Source organism: Nicotiana tomentosiformis, chromosome 2 (genome assembly GCF_000390325.3).
Source record: "Nicotiana tomentosiformis chromosome 2, ASM39032v3, whole genome shotgun sequence".
Classification (NCBI taxonomy): domain Eukaryota; kingdom Viridiplantae; phylum Streptophyta; class Magnoliopsida; order Solanales; family Solanaceae; genus Nicotiana; species Nicotiana tomentosiformis.
Window position 1 is genome coordinate 32,320,374 of NC_090813.1, and position 23,308 is coordinate 32,343,681.

Below are 23,308 nucleotides of genomic sequence, written 5' to 3' on the forward strand. Positions count from 1 at the left end.
GCAATATATCAATATCATCAATAAAAACTATATAAAAATAACAACACCACAAGAACCGGAAAATAGATGAAAAGCAAAACAATAATCAATAGATAAAGCCCAGCACTAAGAGGAACCAAAGAGTAGTGAGAACTCAATGCTAACCACTACCAATCTAAGACTAAGAGCCCGTTTGGACATAAGAAATTTTTTCTTTTTTTAAAAAAAAAATCATTTTTTTTCGAAATCAGCGTTTGTTCATAAAATTTCTAATTTTCACTTGAAAATGCATTTTGAAAATTTTCAAAAATTTTAAAAACTCCAAAAAACTGTTTTTCAAAATTTTCACTCAAATTACTCACAAAACTTCAAAAATAATCCAAAACTATATTCATGTCCAAACACAACTCTAAATTTCAAATATCATTTTCACTTGAATTTTTTCCCCCATATTTTGGAATTTTACAATTCTTATGTCCAAACGTCCATTAAATCCTAACAGACTAGCCTCACTCTAGAGCGCTGTAGAAATATGCACAAATACCTCCTAACCTACAACCTTAATGCTCGACCTCCACAACTTCCTGTATAGGGCCATGTCCTTGGTAATCTGAAGCCACACCATATCCTGCCTAATCACCTCTCCCCAATACTTCTTAGGTCGCCCTCTACTTCTCCTTGTACCCACCAAAGCCAACCGCTCACACCTCCTCACCAGGGTATTTCGGCTTCTCCTCTGAACGTGCCCGAACCATCTGAGCTTGCTTCCCGCAGCTTGTAATCCATAAGGGCTCCACCCACCTTCTTTCGAATATCTTCATTCCTAATCTTATCAATCTCAATGTGCCCGCACATCCGCCTCAGCATCCTCATCTCTGCTACTTTCATCTTCCGAATTTTATTAACCATTACATCATTTGATTATCCATATATTATTGTGTTGTTATTCTATAACTGAGGATAATATAATTTAAAAAAAAATTAAATATACATGTTTATCCATATAAAAAGGACAGTTTGGTGGACAAAGTATCGCGCATTTTGGACGCAGGGTCCGGGGAAGGATAGCACCTCAAGGGGTGTGATGTAATTATACCATAATGCAAGCATGAAGTATCAGTATTATTCCACACCTGAAATCACTTACCTATATGTCACACATATACAACTTTACCGTCACCTATTTTTTGTATGAACGGACCAAAAAAATACACTTTTCAATAAATTAAAAGTTAAAAATGTAGTACTTAATCATGTACAAAGTCTTTCTTTATTAAAAACGTTGTTGTGTTCAGTCAAATCACGCAAAATGAATTGTTGACAATAATGAACAAATATGACAGTCGTTCCATGTATCAATCAAATAAATTCTTAAAGAAACTCACCTAGATTTGCGTGCCGAACATTGTTCGTTCTTCTTCTTGTTGTAGTTTCTTTATCCACTCTTTCTCAGCTCGGGACTTGACACAATCCTCGCTTGTATCTTCATGAAAGTTCCATCAACAAGAACTCAAGGTGGTTTTTTTTTTTCCTTTTTCCATTTGGAGAAAATTGCTGGGTTCTTTTTTTAATGTAATTATGATTTTAAAGTTTTGGTTCTTCAAAGAGAATAATAAATTGTAATTTCTTTAGAATCAAATGCAATGAAATTATCAGTCTTTGAAATACTGAAAAGTTAAAGGAAATGAAATACCTTAGTTAATTGCAAGGCAAAAAGGTACAATTTTTTTTTTCCTATCAGTAAGATTTTGGGGATTACTGGTTTGTTGAATATGGTTTTTAAATAATATTAATAATATTAATATAAATACTTTTTTATGTCAGAAAAAACAGATGTCAATCTTTTTAAATAGTTAGTGATCATTCCTTTGTTTTGAACTTTAGAATCATTGGATGGTGAAAAAGCTAAGATATTTGTTAAATCTGGCAAAAATTGCTGTAACATATCATCTTTTATGAAATTTAAACTTAAATTAGTATGATGTTAATTAAGTAATTCTGTTTGTGCTTCAGTCACTCTGTGTGGCTCATTTGATTAAGGACTTATATTTGTAAATGTGATGCAGAGGAAATGTATAAAGAGGCGAAAAGCTCCTATTTTGATTTACCAGCTTTGGATGTTTCCACTGCATTTCCTCAAGCAACTCCAGCGTCCGACTTTCCTACATGTGGTAAGATGGATTGATTTTTACTCTACTTATTAGTGTATTGACTCAGAGATTTGTATGTTTAGAAAATATAGATAACTTTTAGTACTTTCTATTTGTATTTGCATAATATTGGCTGTTGGCATGAGATGAGATTAAACGGATAACATGATCAATGAGGATTCATATAGCCGAACCCAACTTATTTGGGATCGAGGGGTAGTAGTTGTTGTTGTATTAGTGTATTGACTGCATTTATGGTTCGAAGAAAGAAGCTAAGTACTCTTTTGAAGAATTGCCAGATGACACTCACTTTTCGCGTACGAATTTGGTTATTTGGCACTTGGCTGGTTCTTTCTCAGCTAGTTTTTCATGGGTAGTTCTGAATCTGTCGCCACTAATTGGGAGGCCCAGACTTTGCTTGCACTTTGGAAAACAAATTTGTGTTGCTCTCTTTTCTTTAAGGATTGAGTTGTTTTTGTTACGATGTGGTTTGATATTCAAGCTGAGCAGCTCGATTTACTTGGGATTAACATTTGAAAAGATCATGTATCAGCTTCGGACTATTATTTTTGCAGTTACATGTATGCTGGTGATTTCACTAACTGAGATGTAAGCTTTACAGCTTCGGACTATTATCAGCTTGATGATCTTTTGACTCCTGAAGAGAAAGCAATCAGAATGAAAGTAAGAGAGTGCATGGAAAAAGAAGTTGCACCTATAATGACAAAGGTATTTCTTTAGTTCTCTGTATTTCTTGTATGTGTTAAATCTTTCCAATTCATGGCTATATTAGTTGCTGATATAGTTACTGCTCCCTATGAACTCAAATTTCTAAGGAAAGGAGTTGAGCATTTGAGACTTATCCCTTTCGTAATTTGATTGTGCAGTACTGGGAGAAAGCAGAGTTTCCGTTTGAAGTCATTCCAAAACTTGGTGCTTTGCACATATCTGGTGGCACTATAAAGGTGTTTCTATAGAGCATAATAAGCTTTCATTTCCTGGATTCTCAACATCTATGAGGCATTTATTTACTTTTGGCTTCAGGGGTATGGTTGTCCAGGTCTCTCAATAACTGGAAGTGCCGTTGCTCTAGCAGAACTTGCCAGAGTTGATGCAAGCTGCTCGACATTCATTTTGGTGCATTCATCTTTGGCAATGCTCACTATTGGTAAATTTTTTTATTATCCAAAGTTTCTGCTCACACCATTTTTATTTATCCTGGGTATTTTCAGATACAGTTGTCTCAAAATAATGATAGAAAACTTATTATACATTGATTTCTTTCAAGAATAGCTCTATGCGGGTCAGAAATGCAAAAGCAAAAATACTTACCATCTCTGGCTGAACTTAGCACCGTAGCTTGTTGGGTAAGATATTTTGGTTCTAGATATTGATTTAGCATTAGCATCTGTTCTATCATACATAAGTAGTTATAATCTATGTCTTTTTGGAGTTAGGGGCTAACTGAGCCAGACTATGGAAGTGATGCAAGTGCTTTGAGGACAACTGCCAGAAAGGTTTAGAATCTAAAATTTAGTCCTGTTTTTTAATTTCTATGCCATTCTTCAATTTGTGTTCTTTTTTTTAGGGTAAAGGCTGCTTAACATGCTCCCCTGCTGTTCTGATTTCTAATGGTTAGGTTGAAGGAGGTTGGATCCTGGATGGGCAAAAACGATGGATAGGAAACAGCACTTTTGCGGATGTATTGGTTATTTTTGCTAGAAACACAGCCACAAACCAAATAAATGGGTATGTGATCCAGTTCACCACATCTTTCGCCTATTGCAAGCATGACTTGAGGCCATTCTGAATTTCTCTTGTGATAAAAAGCCAGCATGTTCTAGCTTTTGCCATCTCAAGACTTAGGTTTAGTTTAAGATAAATGTTAATATTTAGGATTTCGTTTAACCTTCTTGTAGAACGAGTTGGTTGTTACTTGCTCTTATACCCAGGATAGATTCTAGAGGTATGACTATCATGCTTAGTTGTGTAAAGTGAAGGTCACTTTGCTCATGGGTCTCTCTCCGTCCTGAACACTTATTTTTGTCTCAAAATTGGTTATTTTTTTGTCTCAGTTTCATAGTAAAGAAGGATGCTCCAGGCTTGCAAGCTACTAAAATAGAAAACAAGATTGGGCTGCGGATGGTTCAAAATGGAGATATTCTGTTAAAGAATGTATTTGTTCCAGATGAGGATAGACTACCTGGCGTCAGTTCTTTCCAGGATACAAGCAAGGTATGGCTGTGTGGCTGCAATGCTTTGATGATGCAAAATTTGCACCTAAGCTTGTTCTACACTTCTACTAATAAATCTTTGAGCCGAAGGATCATCTTGATGTTTTTATTGGTTTAATACACTAAAAGGTTTGTCACTAATGGTTTGGTCTGACTAGGGAGCAAGAATCAAAAAGCTTAAGAGAATGAATGAATGTATGTTTCTAGTCATGCCAATAAAGTTTCTAAAATTCTTGAAAATATACCTGTCATCCAACAGAAGCCCCCTCCTTCTCACCCTCCCAACCCCCCAAAAAGAAAAACCGAAAATGTTCTCTAAATTCATTAAAGAAGGAAAATACATAGGCATCCAAAAAAAGAAATGGATTACATTTTTAATTCCTCCAATCCCCATATTTTCAGTGTTTGCTAATGGATCTATTCCTAGTGTGATAGGCCTACTAATTGATGAAACAACTGTTCTCATTATAATGATTTTGTTTACTCCCAGTGCTACAAGCATGCATCTTGGCAATTCATTTTCTTGAAATTCTGTCATTTATAATCGCGTCCTTTAAGTGATTGCCAATATTTTGGCACCTCCAATTAATTAAGTAGCTGAAACTGTCTTGACAGTTTATACGTTGTTTCCTGAACAGGTGCTTGCTGTATCACGTGTCATGGTCTCGTGGCAACCTATAGGCATTGCAATGGGTGTCTATGATATGTGTCACAGGTACTAATATAAATTAGTTCACCTGTTTTATTTACCACCAAATGAAAGTTAATTATACGGTGTGCCCTTTGGATCAAATCATGGACTTTAAGCTAAGTCCTGCTGGTTATATAAGGGAAGTTGAATTTCGAGATTGCAATTGTCTACAATGGTAGCACTGACATTATACTTCTCTGGAGTCGCACAAAAATATATTTCCAATATCTTATTTTTCATGTGAAAGAAAGCTGTCTAAAAAAACCTACAATATCTCAAAATCGGTCTTCTTCTCTTGGCGAAGAACAAAAGACAATAGAATTGTAGAAGCAAAAGATCCTCACAAGCGGTACCAACTAGTTGGATTAAGAAATTGACAGTAAGTTTGGTGTTGATTAGGAGGCTTTTAGTTTATCTAGGAATTTTATGTTAATAGAAAATGTAGAGAACTTCTAGAACCCATAACTTGTCTTAAAAGGCAAATGATTGAGTATTAAAATGTAAAGAGTCGAGATGGAACGGGGTGGATATTAAGGATTCATATGGCCGCCCCAACTAGATTAGGATTGGAGTATAGTCATTATTGTGTCTTTAATGTCACATCAGTCAAACGATCTGTCATGAAATTTTATGTACTTCAAAATAGAACAGTCAAGTTATATCATATGTCATGAAATTTTATCTACTTCAAAATAGAACAGTCAGGTTATCAAGCAAAGAAATTTTTATTCATGATGGGGTTCGATATTTGATTCTCTCAGAAAGTAAGTAATTGAAGATAAAGTGGTCCTATATTGTATCTTTAATGTCACATCAGTAAAACGATCTGTCATGAAATTTTATGTACTTCAAAATAGAACAGTCAAGTTATATCATATGTCATGAAATTTTATCTACTTCAAAATAGAACAGTCAGGTTATCAAGCAAAGAAGTTTTTACTCATGATGGGGTTCGATATTTGATTCTCTCAGAAAGTAAGTAATTGAAGATAAAGTGGTCCTAGAAGTTACTATTTAGGATATCTTTACCATGCAGCGGATTAGAAGAACTTTCATTAGCCCTCTGTTGTGTTGTCTATCTTCTCATTAATATATTATAAAGTTCCCCTAGTATAACAGTTGTCTGGGCTAAATTATCTGTCAAACTTCAAGGTATTTAAAAGAGAGGAAGCAATTTGGAGCTCCACTGGCTGCTTTCCAGATCAATCAACAGAAACTGGTTCAGATGTTGGGCAACATTCAGGCTATGCTTCTTGTTGGTTGGCGCCTTTGCAAGTTGTATGAGAGTGGAAAAATGACGCCAGGTCAAGCTAGCTTGGGGAAAGTAAGACCTTATTCTTCAGATGTTAAGGGTGGTTGTATGTGACCTTTTGGACTGATAACTAGTTGCTTGTTTCCAGTCATGGATTTCCTTGAGGGCGAGAGAGACGGTTTCTCTTGGACGGGAATTACTTGGTGGCAATGGTATCTTGGCTGACTTTCTAGTGGCAAAGGTTTGTGGATGAACACTCAATGCTAACTTCCCTTCTTAGATGCAAATCAGAGAATACTTAAGTCCTATTGTATTTACTTGTAGAGTTGTATAGATCATGTCGACAACAGCTTACTTTTTCTGGTCTCATTTTCTCCATATCTGTCAATGTCTGTAGGCATTCTGCGACTTGGAGCCTATCTATACGTACGAGGGAACTTATGATATCAACACACTGGTAACAGGTAGAGAAATTACTGGTCTTCCCAGCTTCAAGCCAGCAACATTGAGGCCAAAAAGTCGCCTGTAGTATCTCAACCATCTTCCTATTTTCTGGAAGTTATTCTGGTGAATTCAGTGCACATCTAGAATACTTGTGCAAAAGGGAACTCACTCAAGAATATTTAATCCCTTTTAGATCATAATGATAAAGAGGTCTATTGTAATAAAGCAAACATTGTATATGTGAACTTGTTCATTATATGTATCGATTTGCTATGCAAGCTGGTATGCACAGTTATCTTTCTGATTTTAATATAAATTTTCTTATTTGAATAGATTTTGAAAAATTCACACCAAAACCAAATACCTCTTATTCATTTTACACCAGTCAGACAAATGAAGAATGTAACACCCATGTCTCCCATCGGGTACTGCTTGTAGTAGGTCCAAATGTATATGAATTTTTCAAGGCTACTGCAAATGAATAAAGTTGACATAAGCTTAGTACCACCAAATTACTCAAATTTAGTAACAAAAACATCTTTGGTTAAAAATTAAAGCAACAAAAACATGCCAATCGGTCCTTTAATATTTGGGCCAATTAATTTGTCCTTAGGAACCACCATAAAGGCTTTTTAATGTCTTTCATCTATCGTCATCTTGTTAGGCTCGGTGATTATTAATTTTCACAATGCAACACTTCTTCTCAGAAGTGTCGGAAAAATATTTAATTTCACGATGCAACATTTTCATCTTTTAAGTTCTATTCTTCAAACTCAAAAGCAATATGTGGCTATTTGGGAAAATAGTGTCAACCTGAAAATTTAATTGAAATGAACAAATCACTATAAAGAGGTGGGAGCATAAAGCATTTGAAAGCACCTAATTACACTTCCATTACAGCTAATTGTATGCCATGTTTGGATATTCATACTTTGCTTCAACTGTTTGACACAATGCAAATATATGATCATCAATTCCTGTGATCAGGATGTAAACATTATGGGAACATTGAACTTCCAGCCATGTTTAAGTCAAATTTAGTACAAGCAAAATATAGATAATCAGTCATGTTTCCGATTTGCTAAGAGGTTTTCTGATGTTTCATTATAATTTACAACAGTGCATGTTGCTCCTGGCGTAGTTTCGTCCTCCTAGTTCCCAAATTCTTTGACGACTTGGTTCCATTTAGGCTTCAATAGCAGCCAAGGTCCATGGAGCAAAGATGCCTCATGGTTCTGGATATCTACTATAATATGATGCTCAAACTTACAGCAGTCCACATAATCGAGGTCTTGAGCAGATTTGCCTTCCATTTGCTTTGACAATTGCCATAACTCCAGCAGTTACACCAGCACAGAGCACAGAGGACAAATAGGTATTTGTATTTCGTCCTGCTACTCAAAGTAGATTATGCAAAATTAGAATTTTGAGAAATGAAACTATGAGATAAAACTCAGCAAATACAGCATACTGACAATCTCATTCAGCTCTAAAAAAGAAAAACTGAAAGTAAAAATGATACCTTGGTTTATCGTGATGGTGGTCACGGTCAATCCTCCAATTAAAAGAGCTGATGCTACAGGTAGATACTGCAAATATTTGTTCATATGACCGATAGTCAGTGTAATAATGTGGTACAAAAGGAAAGAAGTAAAATGACTTGGCTAAATTACTGCAACAAGTCAGCAGTTATTTTTCAGACAAGCAACCACTTGGAATGGATTGATGCTTTTTCAGTATAATCTGGTCATTGATAATCATTTTCTGGGAAACTTCTATAACAAGTTTGCACCACACAACATGTAAAAGCAGCAATATCGTCATAGAAAGAGATTTAACTTTGTGAAGACAAAACAATAAGATTCTTGATTCTACTATATTCAATAGAAGATGGAGAAGGCCTGCTATAATCTAGGTTATTTACTAAGAAACAGTGATTGCTTACACTGAGTGATTCTAATCCATTATGCTGGACACGGGAGGGGCTTCCCCTGTTAACACTATAGCGACCACTTATAAGGTCCATCGCATCCTGCAAAAGCATGGAAAGTACATGGTGATCTCACTTGCAGTGTAAAGAGAATAAATAAGAGAAGATCATTTCATAATAAGATTATAAGTGTCTGCAGCATGCCTGACGAACTCCATCCTGAAAATTGTTCAAGAAGTATCTTGAAAGGGCACTCATCCCATCTTGTATAAGTCCTGTCATAGTCTGTTTTCCATATCTGGTACAGTTTCAAGTAAAATAGAGTAGAAAAATGATGCTTTTGCTTGATTAACTTAAACCCAAAATATTTTTATGCATTACCTGACAAGGTCCCGCTTTAGAGCATGTGTTCCAGAATATTCCAGGCTGATTTCATCACCTTGATCCACCCACACTGCAAATATTACAGGACTAAGAAGACTAAGTAGACAACAAATACAAGTATGAATCAATAGGATCACCAAGTTTACAGAGTCCATACTAGTCCTAAAGATTTCAAAATCTTCACTGAACATAGAAATGCACTCATTCGACGAAAGTGCACCAAGTCTTTGCAGTTGTGAATTCAAAGACTTCTGAGCCAGGTAGCTCTGCACAAGATAACAGCAGACTATAAAGGGCAAGCACAAGGGAAATTATCATATAAAATAAACAATATTATAAGTGATTGGAGCATTTTAAGGACTTGTTTTATCGAATAAAGAACATTGACATGCTTCTTCCAACCTGAGTAACATTTGTCCGATCTAGGCAGTCAATGCAGTTCGATCTAATAACTCCTCTCTGCTCCGCTAGTATCTTCTCTTCTGTGTCTATGAGGAAGTATCTGCTCAGCTGGATTAGTGAATTTTAGGGGATAAAAAAACAGTATCATGGAGATTCAACATTGTCAAATAGAAGCATCTTTTCCTGGCTAACAGTGTCACTGTTGTTCTAGTTTTATTCTTACCCGTGCTTCTCAAAATCCTCCGAGATCTGATCATACAGAAGTTGTATTTTTTCAAAGTTTGAGCCCCCACAACAGTGATGAAAGTCAAACGACACATATCTGAGACAGAAATCAAGAAATTAGTTTTTGAATTTGAGTAGTCAATACTTCAAAAAATCTAATTGCAGTGCAGTAGGCACAAAATTGCTGAAATATTGATTTGAAAACAGACTAAACAACTATTATAACACAGTTCACATATTGCTAACTGTAGAAACTGTGCATAATATTCCAATCCCATCCTTTGATCAGAATGAAGGATGGACAATCTTTTAACCAGATGTCTACTGACTTTGATGATGACCACCATATCAGAAGTAACTGTAGCCAACTATATAATTCTCCACTTCTCTGTACATCTACTAACTTCAGGAATGTGATGATAGCTATTATATCGTCAGTATGGTAGCCAACTGTTAACTTCTCTACTTCTCTCTCCAACTTCTAACTTCAGGCATTATGAAACTATGGAATGGAAATGATCTTACAGTCTCATATAGATAAAGGTTTAAAAGAGTCAGTCACCTCACACTTGATAGCTTTTGAATTTCTGTTGCATAAGCTGAACTTAATAGACCCTCATCACCTAGCTGCAAAAGAGAAAACGGAAATAATCAAGATATTTGTAAATGTGTCATTAAAAGAGCTAGATCCTGTAGCAGTAAAATTAGTATAAATTGCTAAGTGGAGTCTCATAAAAACCAGCTTACTGTGGAACATGACTGCTATGACTATCAAGAACAAGAAATGAAATAAACAGTTACTGTTTTACACAAATTTCATCATTCATAAGGATTGAGATATCTTAGAATGCAAAGTAGGGCCTTAGATTATAGTAATCGGAGTTTAGGAAATACCCTGACAGAAAATATAAAAAAGAGAAATAAAAAAAAAAAAAAGCAACCTCTCCTTCCTGATATATTCAAAAAACTTAGTAAGATGGATAAATGAAACTTGAGCATGGATACACGTATGCTTGAAAGCATTCTCCAGAGTTGATGCTTGTAAAAATGTCCATATTATGAACATCAAAGCTATTTAATGAACCAAACATCAACAGAAAAGTTTTTTACCTTGTTTGTCAAGTCAACTGCAATGACATCGCCATATCTTTGCAAAAGATCATGAAAGTGGCGCTCCACAACTTTCGGCTGAACGGAGGAAAGGCAATTTCTCATATTTCATACACTAGAAGATTTGACATAGAGATAATGAAGAGTAAGTACATACTGTTTCCTCATGATAGATAATATTAAGCCGTGGTTTATAGCTCAAATCAACTATTTGCTCCCACAAGAGTGGAATAGAACCTCGAACCTGAAATGCAAAAGACATGGTTTCTCAATGCTTAGATCCTTGAAATTCACATTTTGTTAAAATTGCACTCTCTATAAGTGAACTATTCTTTTGTACAGATCTATAAAAAATCCCTGGCTGTAAAACATTGTTTGCACATGACCTGCCTCCGATTACTGAAAGTCAATTCGTTTTCAATTAGCCTAACCCAGCCTATCATTCATTGGTTAGGGTTAGGCGAAAAAGCTAGCTAGAAGTGATCTCTTCTTCTCAGTGAAAGCTAAAGGCCCTGATATAGTAGGAGTGTGGTGCGTGCTCTCTTTATTCTCCCTATCTCTTCTCCCATTTTTACATAGTATATCAAAGCAGTTGTGAGAAACAAACACTAGTTCCTCATAGGCAATCACCAGAGACATTAGAAAGTCCCATGAAAAGGACTACTTCCCAACGTTAAAGGACGCGGATAAACTGTTTTCCCTACAAATGCAAATTGGACAAGGTTCACCCTCAGATTGAGCTTCCACCTCTGGGTATTATGTTTTGGGGTAATCTTTATCTGGAAAGAGTAAAAAGCAAAATATAGTTATAAGAAGCATGGAAGCTGAATGACAAGCCATGGCAGTAGCAACATTTGAACTCACATGGACAAAGCTATCTTGCTTAGTAATTCAAGCTTGGATACATAAGTTAGATAAAGGTCATTTATGAAAATCAAGTTGCAATATATGTCCGAGGACATGACCTTTGAGCTTTAGCTTACCGAGGACATGATCCTTGACAGGAGGATGTGGAGTTCGAGAATCATGGTAGAAGGTTAGGTAGTCGAGCGTTTTCCTTGTCTATACCAGTAATATTGGTGTTTCTTTTGCTTCGACTTTCTAATTAGATTGCTGGTGTTACTGCTTGTTGCTATGTTTCTTTTTCATCTTTCTTTGAGCCGAGGGTCTACCACAAACAACCTCTTTACCTTCTCAAGGTAGGGTAAGGTCTGTGTACACACTACCCTCCCCAGACCCCACTTGTGGGATTACACTGGGTTTGTTGTTGTTGTAAGTTGCATTGTATGTCCCATCACATATGAAGTTTTCACAAGAGGAGCAAATACATAGGATAAATTGACACTTTATCAAAGAAAAGACGCTTTCTAGGAACTAGCATAAAATCATCTACAATCATCGTAGTACACATGTACTGCTCCCTCCATTCAATTTTATCTAATAAGCTTTCCTTTTTCTGAAACTCTACCCTTCCAATTTTATAGGAGTGACATGACAAATTAAAGACCACAAAATTATGTCCCCTTCACCTTCTCTCTCATTTCTCATGCCTAATGATAAATATGCTTCCAAACTAGAACCAATGATAAAAGATTGGCAAATCATAGATATTTTCTGTGATGCAGAAAATATGTGCATTCATATATGCATAGCATAGTAATAGTGTTAAGAAAGTAATTAATACAGCATATGTGCATTCATATATGCATAGCATGTTAATAGTGTTAAGAAAGTAATTAATACAACATTTGCTCTCGTAAATTTTTAATACACTTCAACTAAGAATATTAAATGTGATTTGAATGACTGTACATACTGAAAATGCTGCCAACTAAAACATGAAATAATATATTTACTACAAATACACATGTAAGGGTTTTCAGTAAAGAGATAGCACTCCACTTCACCAAGGGGAAGGAGGGAAGAACCACAGTTAGCGCCTGGGGAGGGGCTATGATTGGGCTGAGGTTTACAAAACAAAAAGAAAAAGGCAATTACTAATGGAAAACATGGAGAAATTGAAAATGAGAAGTACCGAAAAAAATGCAAGTGAAGCTATATAAGTTCTCTACTTTCCTTTACAAGAATTTCCTGTCCCAACATTTTAAATGGTTTGCATCTTGTAAAAGCCAATCACTTTTGAAGAGTTGTACCATACAATGGCACCATTTTTCACATTTATGTTCTGGTGAAACAAAGGAACACCAAATAAGTAGTTCTTCAGTGAAGTTTGAACCTAAGTTGCTCCGACACGGCAGTTTAGGTGCCGCACCCGTGTCGACACGACACTAGTATGGGTGTGGGTATGGGATCCGTACCGGATCTGGTCAAACAATTTTGGGTACTTTGACCACGACGAACGGAAAAATTCGAGATGAGATACAATTTGATTCCCAAAATCAGAATCAAAACTAAGGTAAATTTGAATAAAATAATATACCTTATCTAGAAAATCAATCCTTTACTTATCTACAACTTGAAAATAAAAAGGAAATCCACACTTTACAAGCTATACGTAAGTATTCCACAAAATTTCTCATAATTTAGAAATATTTTTATTTTTTTGAATTATTTTTAGCCTGATCCCCGCACCCATATCCGTACTAGGATCCGTATCTCCGAATATTAGAATTTACATCTCGAAGGATCCGACCTCTATATCCGCACCCACGTCGGACACCCGCACCCGTGTCCGAGCAACTTAGGTTAGAATTTCAGCAACTGGCATATATGAAGTTGTGACTGATGGACATTGTGACTAAGTAATTAGCTGTTTTCTTTTGTATAACTGCCCCCGCCCCCCCTCAAATTCTTGGAGAAACAGTTATCATGTTTATTCTCATGTAATAGTTCTCATTTCTGTCTTTAAGTGTCCTCTTTTTTTGTTAAGAGGAAATGGGTACGTCTGAGCAAGCAGATATAACGGTCATTTAGACACGGAAGCAACATCATGAAATCCTTATATGCCAACTAAAATATGAGAAAGCCATGGAGATGCAATTTAACTGAGGAATCATGTTTTGAATACATACTTGCAAAAAAGAAGACCTGAAACCTTCAAACTCCAGCAACTGCTCAGTTTCAATAAAATTTGCAGTGTCTCCTTCTAGATTAGCCCCTCTTCTCCACATTCGTGTCCCTAAATTAATACAGTAATATTAACTTAAGAAAACAGATTTGGGCTTGAATCCAAATCAATGTGACATGCTTAATGCAATTTGTGCTGGAGATGTACCCAAGCGTCGCGTGCATCTCCTTGAAATCAATGCTATGGTAGCTGGTGATTCTTTGAGTTTAAGATGTCCAGTCTGAAAGCTTAAATCCTGGTTAAGGAAAAAGTATTTGCACTTTCGAAACAAGCACACATTGATATGGCTTTTATGAATTGCATATTCTTAAACCTGTGGGGGGAGAGAGAGAGAGAGAGAGAGAGAGAGAGAGAGAGAGAGAGAGAGAGAGAGTAGGGACAAGAATTTCAGGATATTTCCTTGCAAAAGAGGAATGATGAATCCATCGAGCTGCACCAACAGAGAAAAAAAGACGATTTTAGATAAGCTACATATCAGTGACAAATACACCTTTAAGAATCTGTGGTAATCAATGGAATACTAAAATTTGTTAAATGAAAAGGAACTTATTTATCAGAAGACAATGTATCCCCAGTATCTGACTACGAAGATCTTTGACGAACCTTATTTTCAATCAGTTCCTCCAACAGATTTTTGTTCCAAACAAACCGCGGATCAGTCTGAAATTAAGCCAAATCCAAATCATTCAAGAAAAAAACAACTCTATGCAAGTTTGATACACTAATGAAAAACAGTATACTGTCTGTGCATAAAGGTGATAGAAGCTTATTTGTTAAAGAGAATGGTGCCAAAAAATATATAATTCTACTTGGTATCTGTAGTCTTTCCTAAAACTATGTAACAGGTGGAGTCTTCATAGGGAAGCAAACTATTGGGCAGAGAAGTTCAATATGACACTGCAATATTTGTCCCACATGCACATCAATCTGAGAGGTGAAAATTAGTCCATAATGTCATATGGCAACAAGTTTTCAAAACTTAAGAGAATATGTGTTCACATGCCAGTTGGAAGCAGTAATATCATAACATTCTACAAATTCAATGTTATGAAAGAGTTCAAAAATCTGCATCAGCTAGTAGACAAACCTGCTTCCAAACTGGTTTACTCATCCACCCTTTTGCCAAATTGCATCTTCTCTGCAAGCTGGTAAGAATACTTAGATTTCTTGAAACTAAAAGCATTGGCAAGACTAGACTGATAAAAAGTAGGGGTAATAGCACAGCTTGAACGTACTTCAGTGTTATATCTGTTTCATAGGAATAATACAAGCCTGGAGTTGATTCCACTACTCTCAACAAATTCATGAAGTAAGCTTCATCTTTTTTCTGTCAGCGCAAGAAAAAGAAACAGGAAAAGAGAAAAGAGTAAAAAACCAACAAATTATTCAAAAAAAAGTATTTTAAGTTTGGCTATTATGATACGAGAACCATACTTCTTCACTTGTTAGACATGTTGAGGCCTCATTGCATGAAAGTAACTTCATGGACATCACACGAAAAACAGGAAAACCAAGATAGTTACCTACTTCCTTCCTGGAAGTTATTAACAATATATGTGATCCTGCAAAAGAAGAAAGGGTGTAACTAAATATTGACAGAACTGGAATTAAATCATGATATTATCCATTCTTCATTCCTAAACATTCCCTTAGTTAACAACCTAAGTTTAATCAAGTTGGCACTCAAGGAAGATCTGAAACAGCTATATTAACTGCAACCTTACTTTTTATGATGCAGTAATAGATATGGATCTGATGAAAGATTTACATATGCCAATTCCTAGTATTGCTGTAAATGTTTGTGCATGCATAACCAAACATATGATACAGGGTTTGGCAGCACAATAAACCAGTGGCGGAGCTAGATAATTTTTTTTTATGCATATATATACTATATATTGAATCCCCTTGACTTATGTGTGTTTAATTTTTTATATTTTGTCTCCCCTTAGTGAAACTCCTAGCTCCGCCACGGCAGGAAAGTACTATAGTCTCGGATATATAGCTCAAGTAAAACAACAGCCAATAAAAGGAATTAAAAGCCCAAAAAGTGGTGGCATGACTGAAGCTTCATTTCAATGCAGACATAAAATGTCAGGGTAAAATAAAGGAAAATTAAAACCTAGGAAATGCACCTTTAACTAGAATAAACATGAAACATGGAATCCCTAACAAGTTGTTAATTGGCTTTATCTTTAACAACAAGCACTTCACCAACTATAAACACTTGATAGAGTAACTAAATGTTTACGAGCATTTTATGAATATTTTAAACTTCATGTTTCAATGTGCGACTGTTTTTGAGAAGATAATTTTACACAAAAGGAAATAGTAAAGGACTTTCAATACTTTCTTCTTCTAGTATTGAAAGTACTAATCAATCTCTGTCTGCGCCATGAATCCAAATAAAAATATCAGCAAAAGCAACTTAACTTAATAAAGGAAACACAATAAATAATTGATGCTACGAGATACTATCTCTAGATTTTTGCAGGTTTCTCCATCAGAAGTTCTTAAAGATATTTAACCGTTGACATGCAATGAAGCCTGGCCAGATCACATTTTCACCAGGTAGTGCAGTAACTACTGCCTCCAGCTATTTACACTTCTGCAACTTAAAAAGCAAGTTTGAAAAAGATTGAAGTTTACCAACATAGAAAATAATCTAGCTATGACGAATCCTCTGAGCATGTAACAAAATGGACATGAATATAGCAGAATGGAATCGGGGTATTCATATAACCAACCCTAACTATTTTTTATTAAGAGGTAGTTGATTGATAGTGAAGGTAACTACTAACTACTGCCTCAACATCCAAATTACCTGCCAACAACCTAATTGTACCAGCGACTCCATAGATAGTAGACACTTTTGAAGGATTTCCAAAGCTCATATTACCTAAAAAATTGTTTTAAGCATTTAGAAACTAATAAAATCACAAATAATTGATCATTAAAGTAATTTTTAAAACGGAAGATGAAACTGCAACTCACCATTGAGCTTGTGGATGGTTCCATCGAAGCGGTTAACGGAGAAGCCTTCAATTGGAGATTCCGTTGAACGGATAACGAATTTGTCTGCAAATTCATGTAATTCCAATTGGCTCCATAGCTTAAAATGTTGAATTGAATTTGCTTCAATTTCCATTTTTTGGAATGTCAAATTTGGAATGGGTTTTTGGGAAGAATTAATGGAGTCTATCAGATAATCAAAGGGGATTTAAGAAAGTTGCGTCGATAAACGCTACATTAATGATTCTCCAATGATTGATCTGAAGACTGGATTGTCTGGAACCAACGTGGAATGCTTAAATATGTGAGACAATTATTATTTTCTAAAAAAAATGGGTTTTCACTTTTTTCTTTTTATTTTAAGTTTGACCCAAAAAATGGGTCAAACTTTTTTTTATTAATATGTGTGAATAAATCAAAATATTCAATTTATGTTATATCTAATGTTAATCTTGCACTAAATATTTATAATTTGAAATAAATCTAATATGAGAAATGATGTTATTATTCATCATTTTTAAAATATGAAAAACGTTGAGAATAATAATAGAATGATCTATCTTTTCGATGATAATATTATTTTCAGTTTACATATTAAATATTTTTACCAAGTTAGTTGTACATTTATACCAAATTGTAGCAATATAACATTAAATTTATTAGAGTACCCATGGTTTTAATATTTTAGGTAATACAATTGATCAAACATTTCGCAGCAAATACAATCATCATCCTTTATCATATTGCAGTTAACAATTCTTGTATAGTTGATATATAATTTTCTTGTATGAACTAATCAATTTCTTAGCGGAGGCATTTAGACGTGTTGATATGTTATTTATTCTAGTTAGCTGGTAATTAGGTAATGTTTTAGAGTTTAGAAAACATTAATTATTTGTATAAATAAACTATTCCATTTCAAGAGATTTAAAAATAATAATTAAAAAAAAAACTAGATAAAGTAATGGTCCCTACTCGGCAAGAAGTAAAGTAAGGACAACCACATCTAATGCCTGCAATAAAATCTACAAATAGTATTAAAGTAAAATAAGTAGTAGAAAATGGAAAATCAAAATCAAAATCAAAATAGGACTATAGTTCTTTCCTTATTAGTCGTATCTTAACCTTTGGCCAAATTTAACTCAGTTAAAGCATTTATATGGAACTGAAATTGCTTAACTTTTTCTACTATATTTGATTATCATGGCCAATTAGACAAATGAGGACCAACGAAAGAGAATGATTAGCTAGTGTGAAGAAAAAGAAAAAAAATTAGGTTATCTTCTTGTATACGTCTGTCTTTAGCACTTCAGTAGCTAATTAGGCATAACGGTTCAGAGATGGAAGCCAACATCACACTTTATTATTAAACTCGAAATATAACAGTGAATTAGTTGACATTTGACAAGATAATAGGATAATGAAGCCTATTCCTTGAATATGAAACTTAATTCATAGTTATAAGTAATCACTATATATATATATATATATATATATATATATATATATATATATATATATATATGGACCTGTATAGTGTTTGCTGCAAATAAGAAGTGAACTTAGTCATCTTTAATTTACAGTTAACCATCTTAGATGAACTCCTGGAGAATACAGTAAAGCAATTCAGTAAATGATTTTAGGTGGAGTTTGTAGTTTTAGCAGAAGAGTGCTTAATCAATAATTATTTTGCAAAACAATAAACTTTTTATGGAAGGTCAAAACTTTTAACACTTTTTTGCAAGAAATTCTTGGAAGCTAAAAATATCCTTACCCTCGAATGGTTGTGGTAGAATTTAGAATTCTAACCCGTAAAATTCAAATCCTAGATCCATCTCTGTTGACTAATCATTTATTGTTAGTTTTGTCTGAATTCACAATCAGGGGGTGGACTCTAAAAAGAAGAGTTTCCAAAACTCTCAACATTGTCACCACACATGAGTCGTTTGAAAGCTCAAAATGATGCTCTCGGCCAACTTACTGTATATATATAATATATTCTGCCCCAACCAATGCATTACTTTCACTTCACTCCAAAAAATAATCCTCCTAAAACTCTCATGTTTCATCATTTTGTTGCACTTACATTTATCCCTCCAATCACTTTGCCTTGCTTCATCTTGCAGTTAAGCTTTTCTCTGCTTCTCCATTGTGAATTAGTGCATATCTTTCCTTCCAATATGGGATGGACAAAAACTGTCAAAAGAAAACTCATAATCACAGCCATTATCTGTATTTTAACCTTCATTTTTCTCTTGTACACTGAGATGATCAGTACTATTTCTTCTGGCTCTATTTTAAGGTTTAAGCCTTGTCCCAAAAGAAATTCTGCAGGTGCACACCAGCTTGTCGATCTCAACTGCTTTCGTTCTACTTTTTTGTCGTGCTGATATATTTTTTCTTTCTTGGATTAATAGATGATAGAGAATTGGAGAGCGATCCACTAGACAATCCAGCAGACGATAGTCTTGATTCTGATCGTGATGAATGTAGTGTCACTCATGGGAAATGGGGTTTTAATACTTCAATCAAGCCATTGTATTCAGACAGGATTTGTCCTTATATAGATAAACAATATTCTTGTATTAAGAATGGCCGAAATGATTCAGATTATCGATACTGGGAATGACAGCCTGATGACTGTATGTTGCCAAGGTTAGCAAGTTACTTAAAATATCAATTTTAATTTTCTATTTCTGTAAGTAAATTACCATATTGCAAAATGAAAGAAATAGTAGGATTCTTGATTCTTGTTTCAACACTATCCAGAAGCATGCATACTTGCACAGGTAAACTCAGGATTTAAAGTCACTGGGTTCAGAGTAAGTGTGATCTTGTTATATGTTATATTTTAAACTTATTTTTTTTTTCTATATGTATACATAATTCGAGATAAAAGCAATCAGTTCAGTTAAAACAACATGAGTCGCCCTAGATCTGCCTCTGCATACTTAACTGATATATTGATAACAAAATGGAGATCTTTTTTCTTATAATGATGAAGTAAGATAGTTCCGTGAAATGACTCAATATTCACGTTTGATCCTGAGATTGCCCTCAAATAGCTTCGAGGAAAGAGACTAATGTTTATAGGGGATTCACTACAGAGAAATCAATGGGAATCTTTATTGGGTTTGAAGTTTGGAACGTGGCCGCGTTCACTCTATATTCAAAGCTAAGGTATATTACCACATAACTCAAACATAAAAAACCTAACTTGTTCAAGAATTTGCTTATAATTTATGGGTTTGAAGTTTGGAAAATCTAATTTTCACTTATTTGTCAGGAATATGATGCAACAATTGAGTTCTATTGGGCACCATTTTTGGTTGAGTCTAACACAGATATTCCTATCAAAAGTGATCCAAATCAGAGAATAATCAAAGTGGACTCAACTGCAGAGCGTGCCAAACATTGGTTAGGAGCAGGCATCCTTGTTTTCAAGACTTATGTTTGGTGGATGGTGGACTCAAGACTAAGGCACTGTAAGTTCTTCAATTATAACATTGGAGCCAAAAATTTTATTAAGGGGATTCAAAAGAATATTGATTTTCACATTTGGAATTTGAACATGCAACCTAAAACATTTTTTGAGTAACCCTTCACCACTAAACTAAAAGTTTCCGGCGGCATGGGAATTCAACAAAATTTTATATATACACAATGGCGGATCTACGTTATATATTATGGGTGCTTAAACACCCATTACTTTTGGAGACAAATACTATACTTGTATAGAAAAACTAGTAATTGACACAAATATATTAACTGAGCACCCAATCTAAGTAGAAATTTAAAAATAAAAATTAGTTGAGCACCCATTATTTAAAAATCCTAGATCCGCCACTGTATACACAAGAAAATCTTTTCACTTATATGGACAGTATAATTTTCCGAAGGAAATGGATTAAATTGAATCCTTCAGAGTTCAGACCATGTAGCGCTTGTCTCTTAAATTGATCAAAACAATGCAGGTGGGGTGAATTTGAAAACGGAGAAGAAGGTTATGAAGAATTAAATACAACAGTTTCTTACGGAAAGTAGCATTAAGAACATGGGCAAATTGGATTGATTCAACAGTTGATCCTTAAAAAACACGTGTCTTTTTCACTACTATGTACCCTTCACACCAAAAGTAAGTTATCATAGCAAACAAACATAGTTATTTTCTAGTGGAACTTAAACTCACTCAACCTTTCCTATACATACATATTTTCAGAAACAAAGAATGGGGAACATAAATGGAATCCATGATTTTACATGCTCAGAAATGTCATGGCATGTTTAAGATCACGAGTTTCAAAAGTCTCTCTTTTTAAACTTGGTCAAATACCTGAAACGGGAGGAGTACTATATACCGGCTGCTTCAACTCAAAATTAATTTGTACTTTATTACTATACAAAAAACTCCATTTTTACCCCATAGAGATATTGAATAGAAGGGTTTTTTTTTGTTTCCCACCATAAGTTTGAAAATCCATGTACATTCAGCATTATATCTCCCTTCTATTGTGCTAGTATTGCTTGTCCAGTTACTTACATATGATATGATGTATAATAAGAAATGATCTAATACAACGCATTGCAGGAGTTCAAGGTCATAGTCATGTCCCTTAAAAGGGTAATTAAACTCAGGGGACCTGTGGGTATACATGGACAACAAAGACGTGGACATGACAACGATAACAAGGGAGAACCTTAGAAGGCTATTCATGTATATATATATAGAGAGAGAAGTTACCCTTGATATAATGTTTTTGACCACTATGATACTCACATAAGGTAGCTAGAGGAGCAATGCCCTAGTGAAATTGATCATGAAATTGGTTGCACTAGATTTAGCAATGCAGGTGGACTACTTTCCAGTTTCCACCACCTGAATTAGAAGAACCCGACCGCATCGCTAAGTTAGATTAACCTGAAAAAGGAGCTGCATCTCCTAATTTGTGTAGTTCCAGCTTACTTGTTGGAAGCACAGTACCCTTTGGTTGTTTGTCTTCTCATCTTCAATTATGCCAGGAACGTAACACCATCATTTGTTGCTTTGTCAACTGCAGAGTTTTATGGTTGCAATCTAATTAGTATATATATATATATATGTTAGTAAATTTTACCTGTTTCTTCTTCAGATCTAGTGTTTCAAAATGTTTAATACTATCAAAATTAACAAAAATTTCAACTATATTTTAGTGTTCTGTTCTACTACCGTAATGCCAAATAAGTCATTCAAATTATAATGGCTACAGATTTCTATTGGTCATATACAGATTGATAAATTATGTGCCTTTGTGTTTTGATGATTTAACAAACTTCATATGAGAACCAGATAGGGAAAGGTTCTCAAGGGGAATATGGCTATTCTGCAGGGGGGACAATATGGAGATCTGGTTCTCAGGGGAACTTCAATATAAGTTATGTGCCTTTGTGTTTTGATGATTTAACAAACTTCATATAAAAATCAAATAGGGAATCTGATACAAAACCTCCCCGTGCTCAGAACAAATCAAATGTCTGGCACAAGTTCCAATGAAATCAGTTAAGGGAACGGCAGATGAAACAAATAGAGATCAGTTCCTCTTGTGACAGTACAAGTCATATCTAACAGTTGTTAAAGCTGCTGCACTGTACACGCAATAGTACAACAACACTGTTGAAGCATGCAGTGTACTGGTCACTCCCTTGCATCGTCTTGATAACCTCATTCTTATATTATCAACATGAGGCAAGGGATTTCAACTAACACTTGCAAAACCTAAAATTAATTTTCTCTCTCAAGTGCTAGTCACCACCTCTCTTAAGAACAAAGCTGTTGCAACTTCAAGTACAAGATCCAAAGATTTGTTGAAGATATCTTAAGTCCTTAGATTTGTTGAGTCTTTGTTATTTGTTTTTCTTTTGTAATCCTACACTACTTTCAAAAAGTATCTTTGTAGGACAGATTTAAACTACTGTTTTGTTTAGTTTCTTGACTAGAGTTAGTCAAGACTTGTTGCTTTGTAATAGAGTTATTACAAAGAGGCTTGCAATATAGTTATTGCAAGTAAGTGAGGGATTAAGAGTTTAATTCCTAGGTTACAATAGGTTGTAATCTAAAGTTGCTCGATTAGTCAAGTTGAATTCGTACGAGTGTAGGTCGTGATTTTTAATCCCGTGAGCTGGGAGTTTTCCATATAAAATATTATTGTATTATTTACTTACCACTGTGTGTGTGTTCTTGGGAACTGATAAAGAACCAGGTTTTCTATATAGTTTGGTGGACTCTTAATATGTTGGGAAACGTGTCAGGCTAATAGAAGGGAAAAATATTTGAAAGAGAAAAGCAATAAATTGCACAAGACAAGACAAGATAAGATTTATGTGGTTCGGTAATTTTGTCTACTCCACGGCCACACAAAGAATAACTCTTT

At 34.8% G+C, this 23,308-nt stretch overlaps 2 protein-coding genes and 1 pseudogene across 3 annotated transcripts; 2 read left to right on the forward strand and 1 right to left on the reverse strand.

The window, feature by feature from the left end:
• The first annotated feature begins 1,288 nt into the window (after positions 1-1,288).
• On the forward strand, positions 1,289-7,082 carry LOC104094681 (acyl-coenzyme A oxidase 4, peroxisomal). Its single transcript, XM_009600655.4, has 13 exons — positions 1,289-1,494; positions 2,046-2,150; positions 2,752-2,858; positions 3,017-3,094; positions 3,174-3,297; positions 3,423-3,496; positions 3,587-3,646; positions 3,769-3,878; positions 4,205-4,364; positions 5,002-5,078; positions 6,207-6,378; positions 6,455-6,547; positions 6,704-7,082. The coding sequence occupies exons 1-13, from the start codon at positions 1,467-1,469 to the stop codon at positions 6,833-6,835; spliced, it is 1,320 nt and encodes a 439-aa protein (XP_009598950.1). The 5' UTR covers positions 1,289-1,466; the 3' UTR covers positions 6,836-7,082.
• A 562-nt stretch (positions 7,083-7,644) lies between these two features.
• On the reverse strand, positions 7,645-17,183 carry LOC104094680 (phosphoinositide phosphatase SAC8). Of its 2 annotated transcripts, none has more exons than XM_009600654.4 (20): positions 16,884-17,183; positions 16,714-16,788; positions 15,324-15,451; positions 15,125-15,216; positions 14,977-15,034; positions 14,493-14,549; positions 14,286-14,319; positions 14,037-14,117; positions 13,834-13,940; positions 10,959-11,045; positions 10,802-10,879; positions 10,254-10,318; positions 9,690-9,788; positions 9,467-9,566; positions 9,222-9,330; positions 9,062-9,134; positions 8,885-8,978; positions 8,696-8,782; positions 8,273-8,339; positions 7,645-8,141 (listed from the first exon to the last, which is right to left on the reverse strand). In XM_009600654.4, exons 1-20 carry the CDS (start codon positions 17,035-17,037, stop codon positions 8,017-8,019), a joined length of 1,770 nt encoding a protein of 589 aa, XP_009598949.1. In that variant the 5' UTR covers positions 17,038-17,183; the 3' UTR covers positions 7,645-8,016. The 2 variants fall into 2 exon arrangements, with proteins under 2 accessions (XP_009598949.1, XP_009598948.1); XM_009600653.4 differs by having other exon boundaries at positions 7,645-8,144.
• A 2,309-nt stretch (positions 17,184-19,492) lies between these two features.
• Positions 19,493-21,079, forward strand: LOC104094679 (protein trichome birefringence-like 3; annotated as a pseudogene).
• Positions 21,080-23,308: the final 2,229 nt, after the last annotated feature.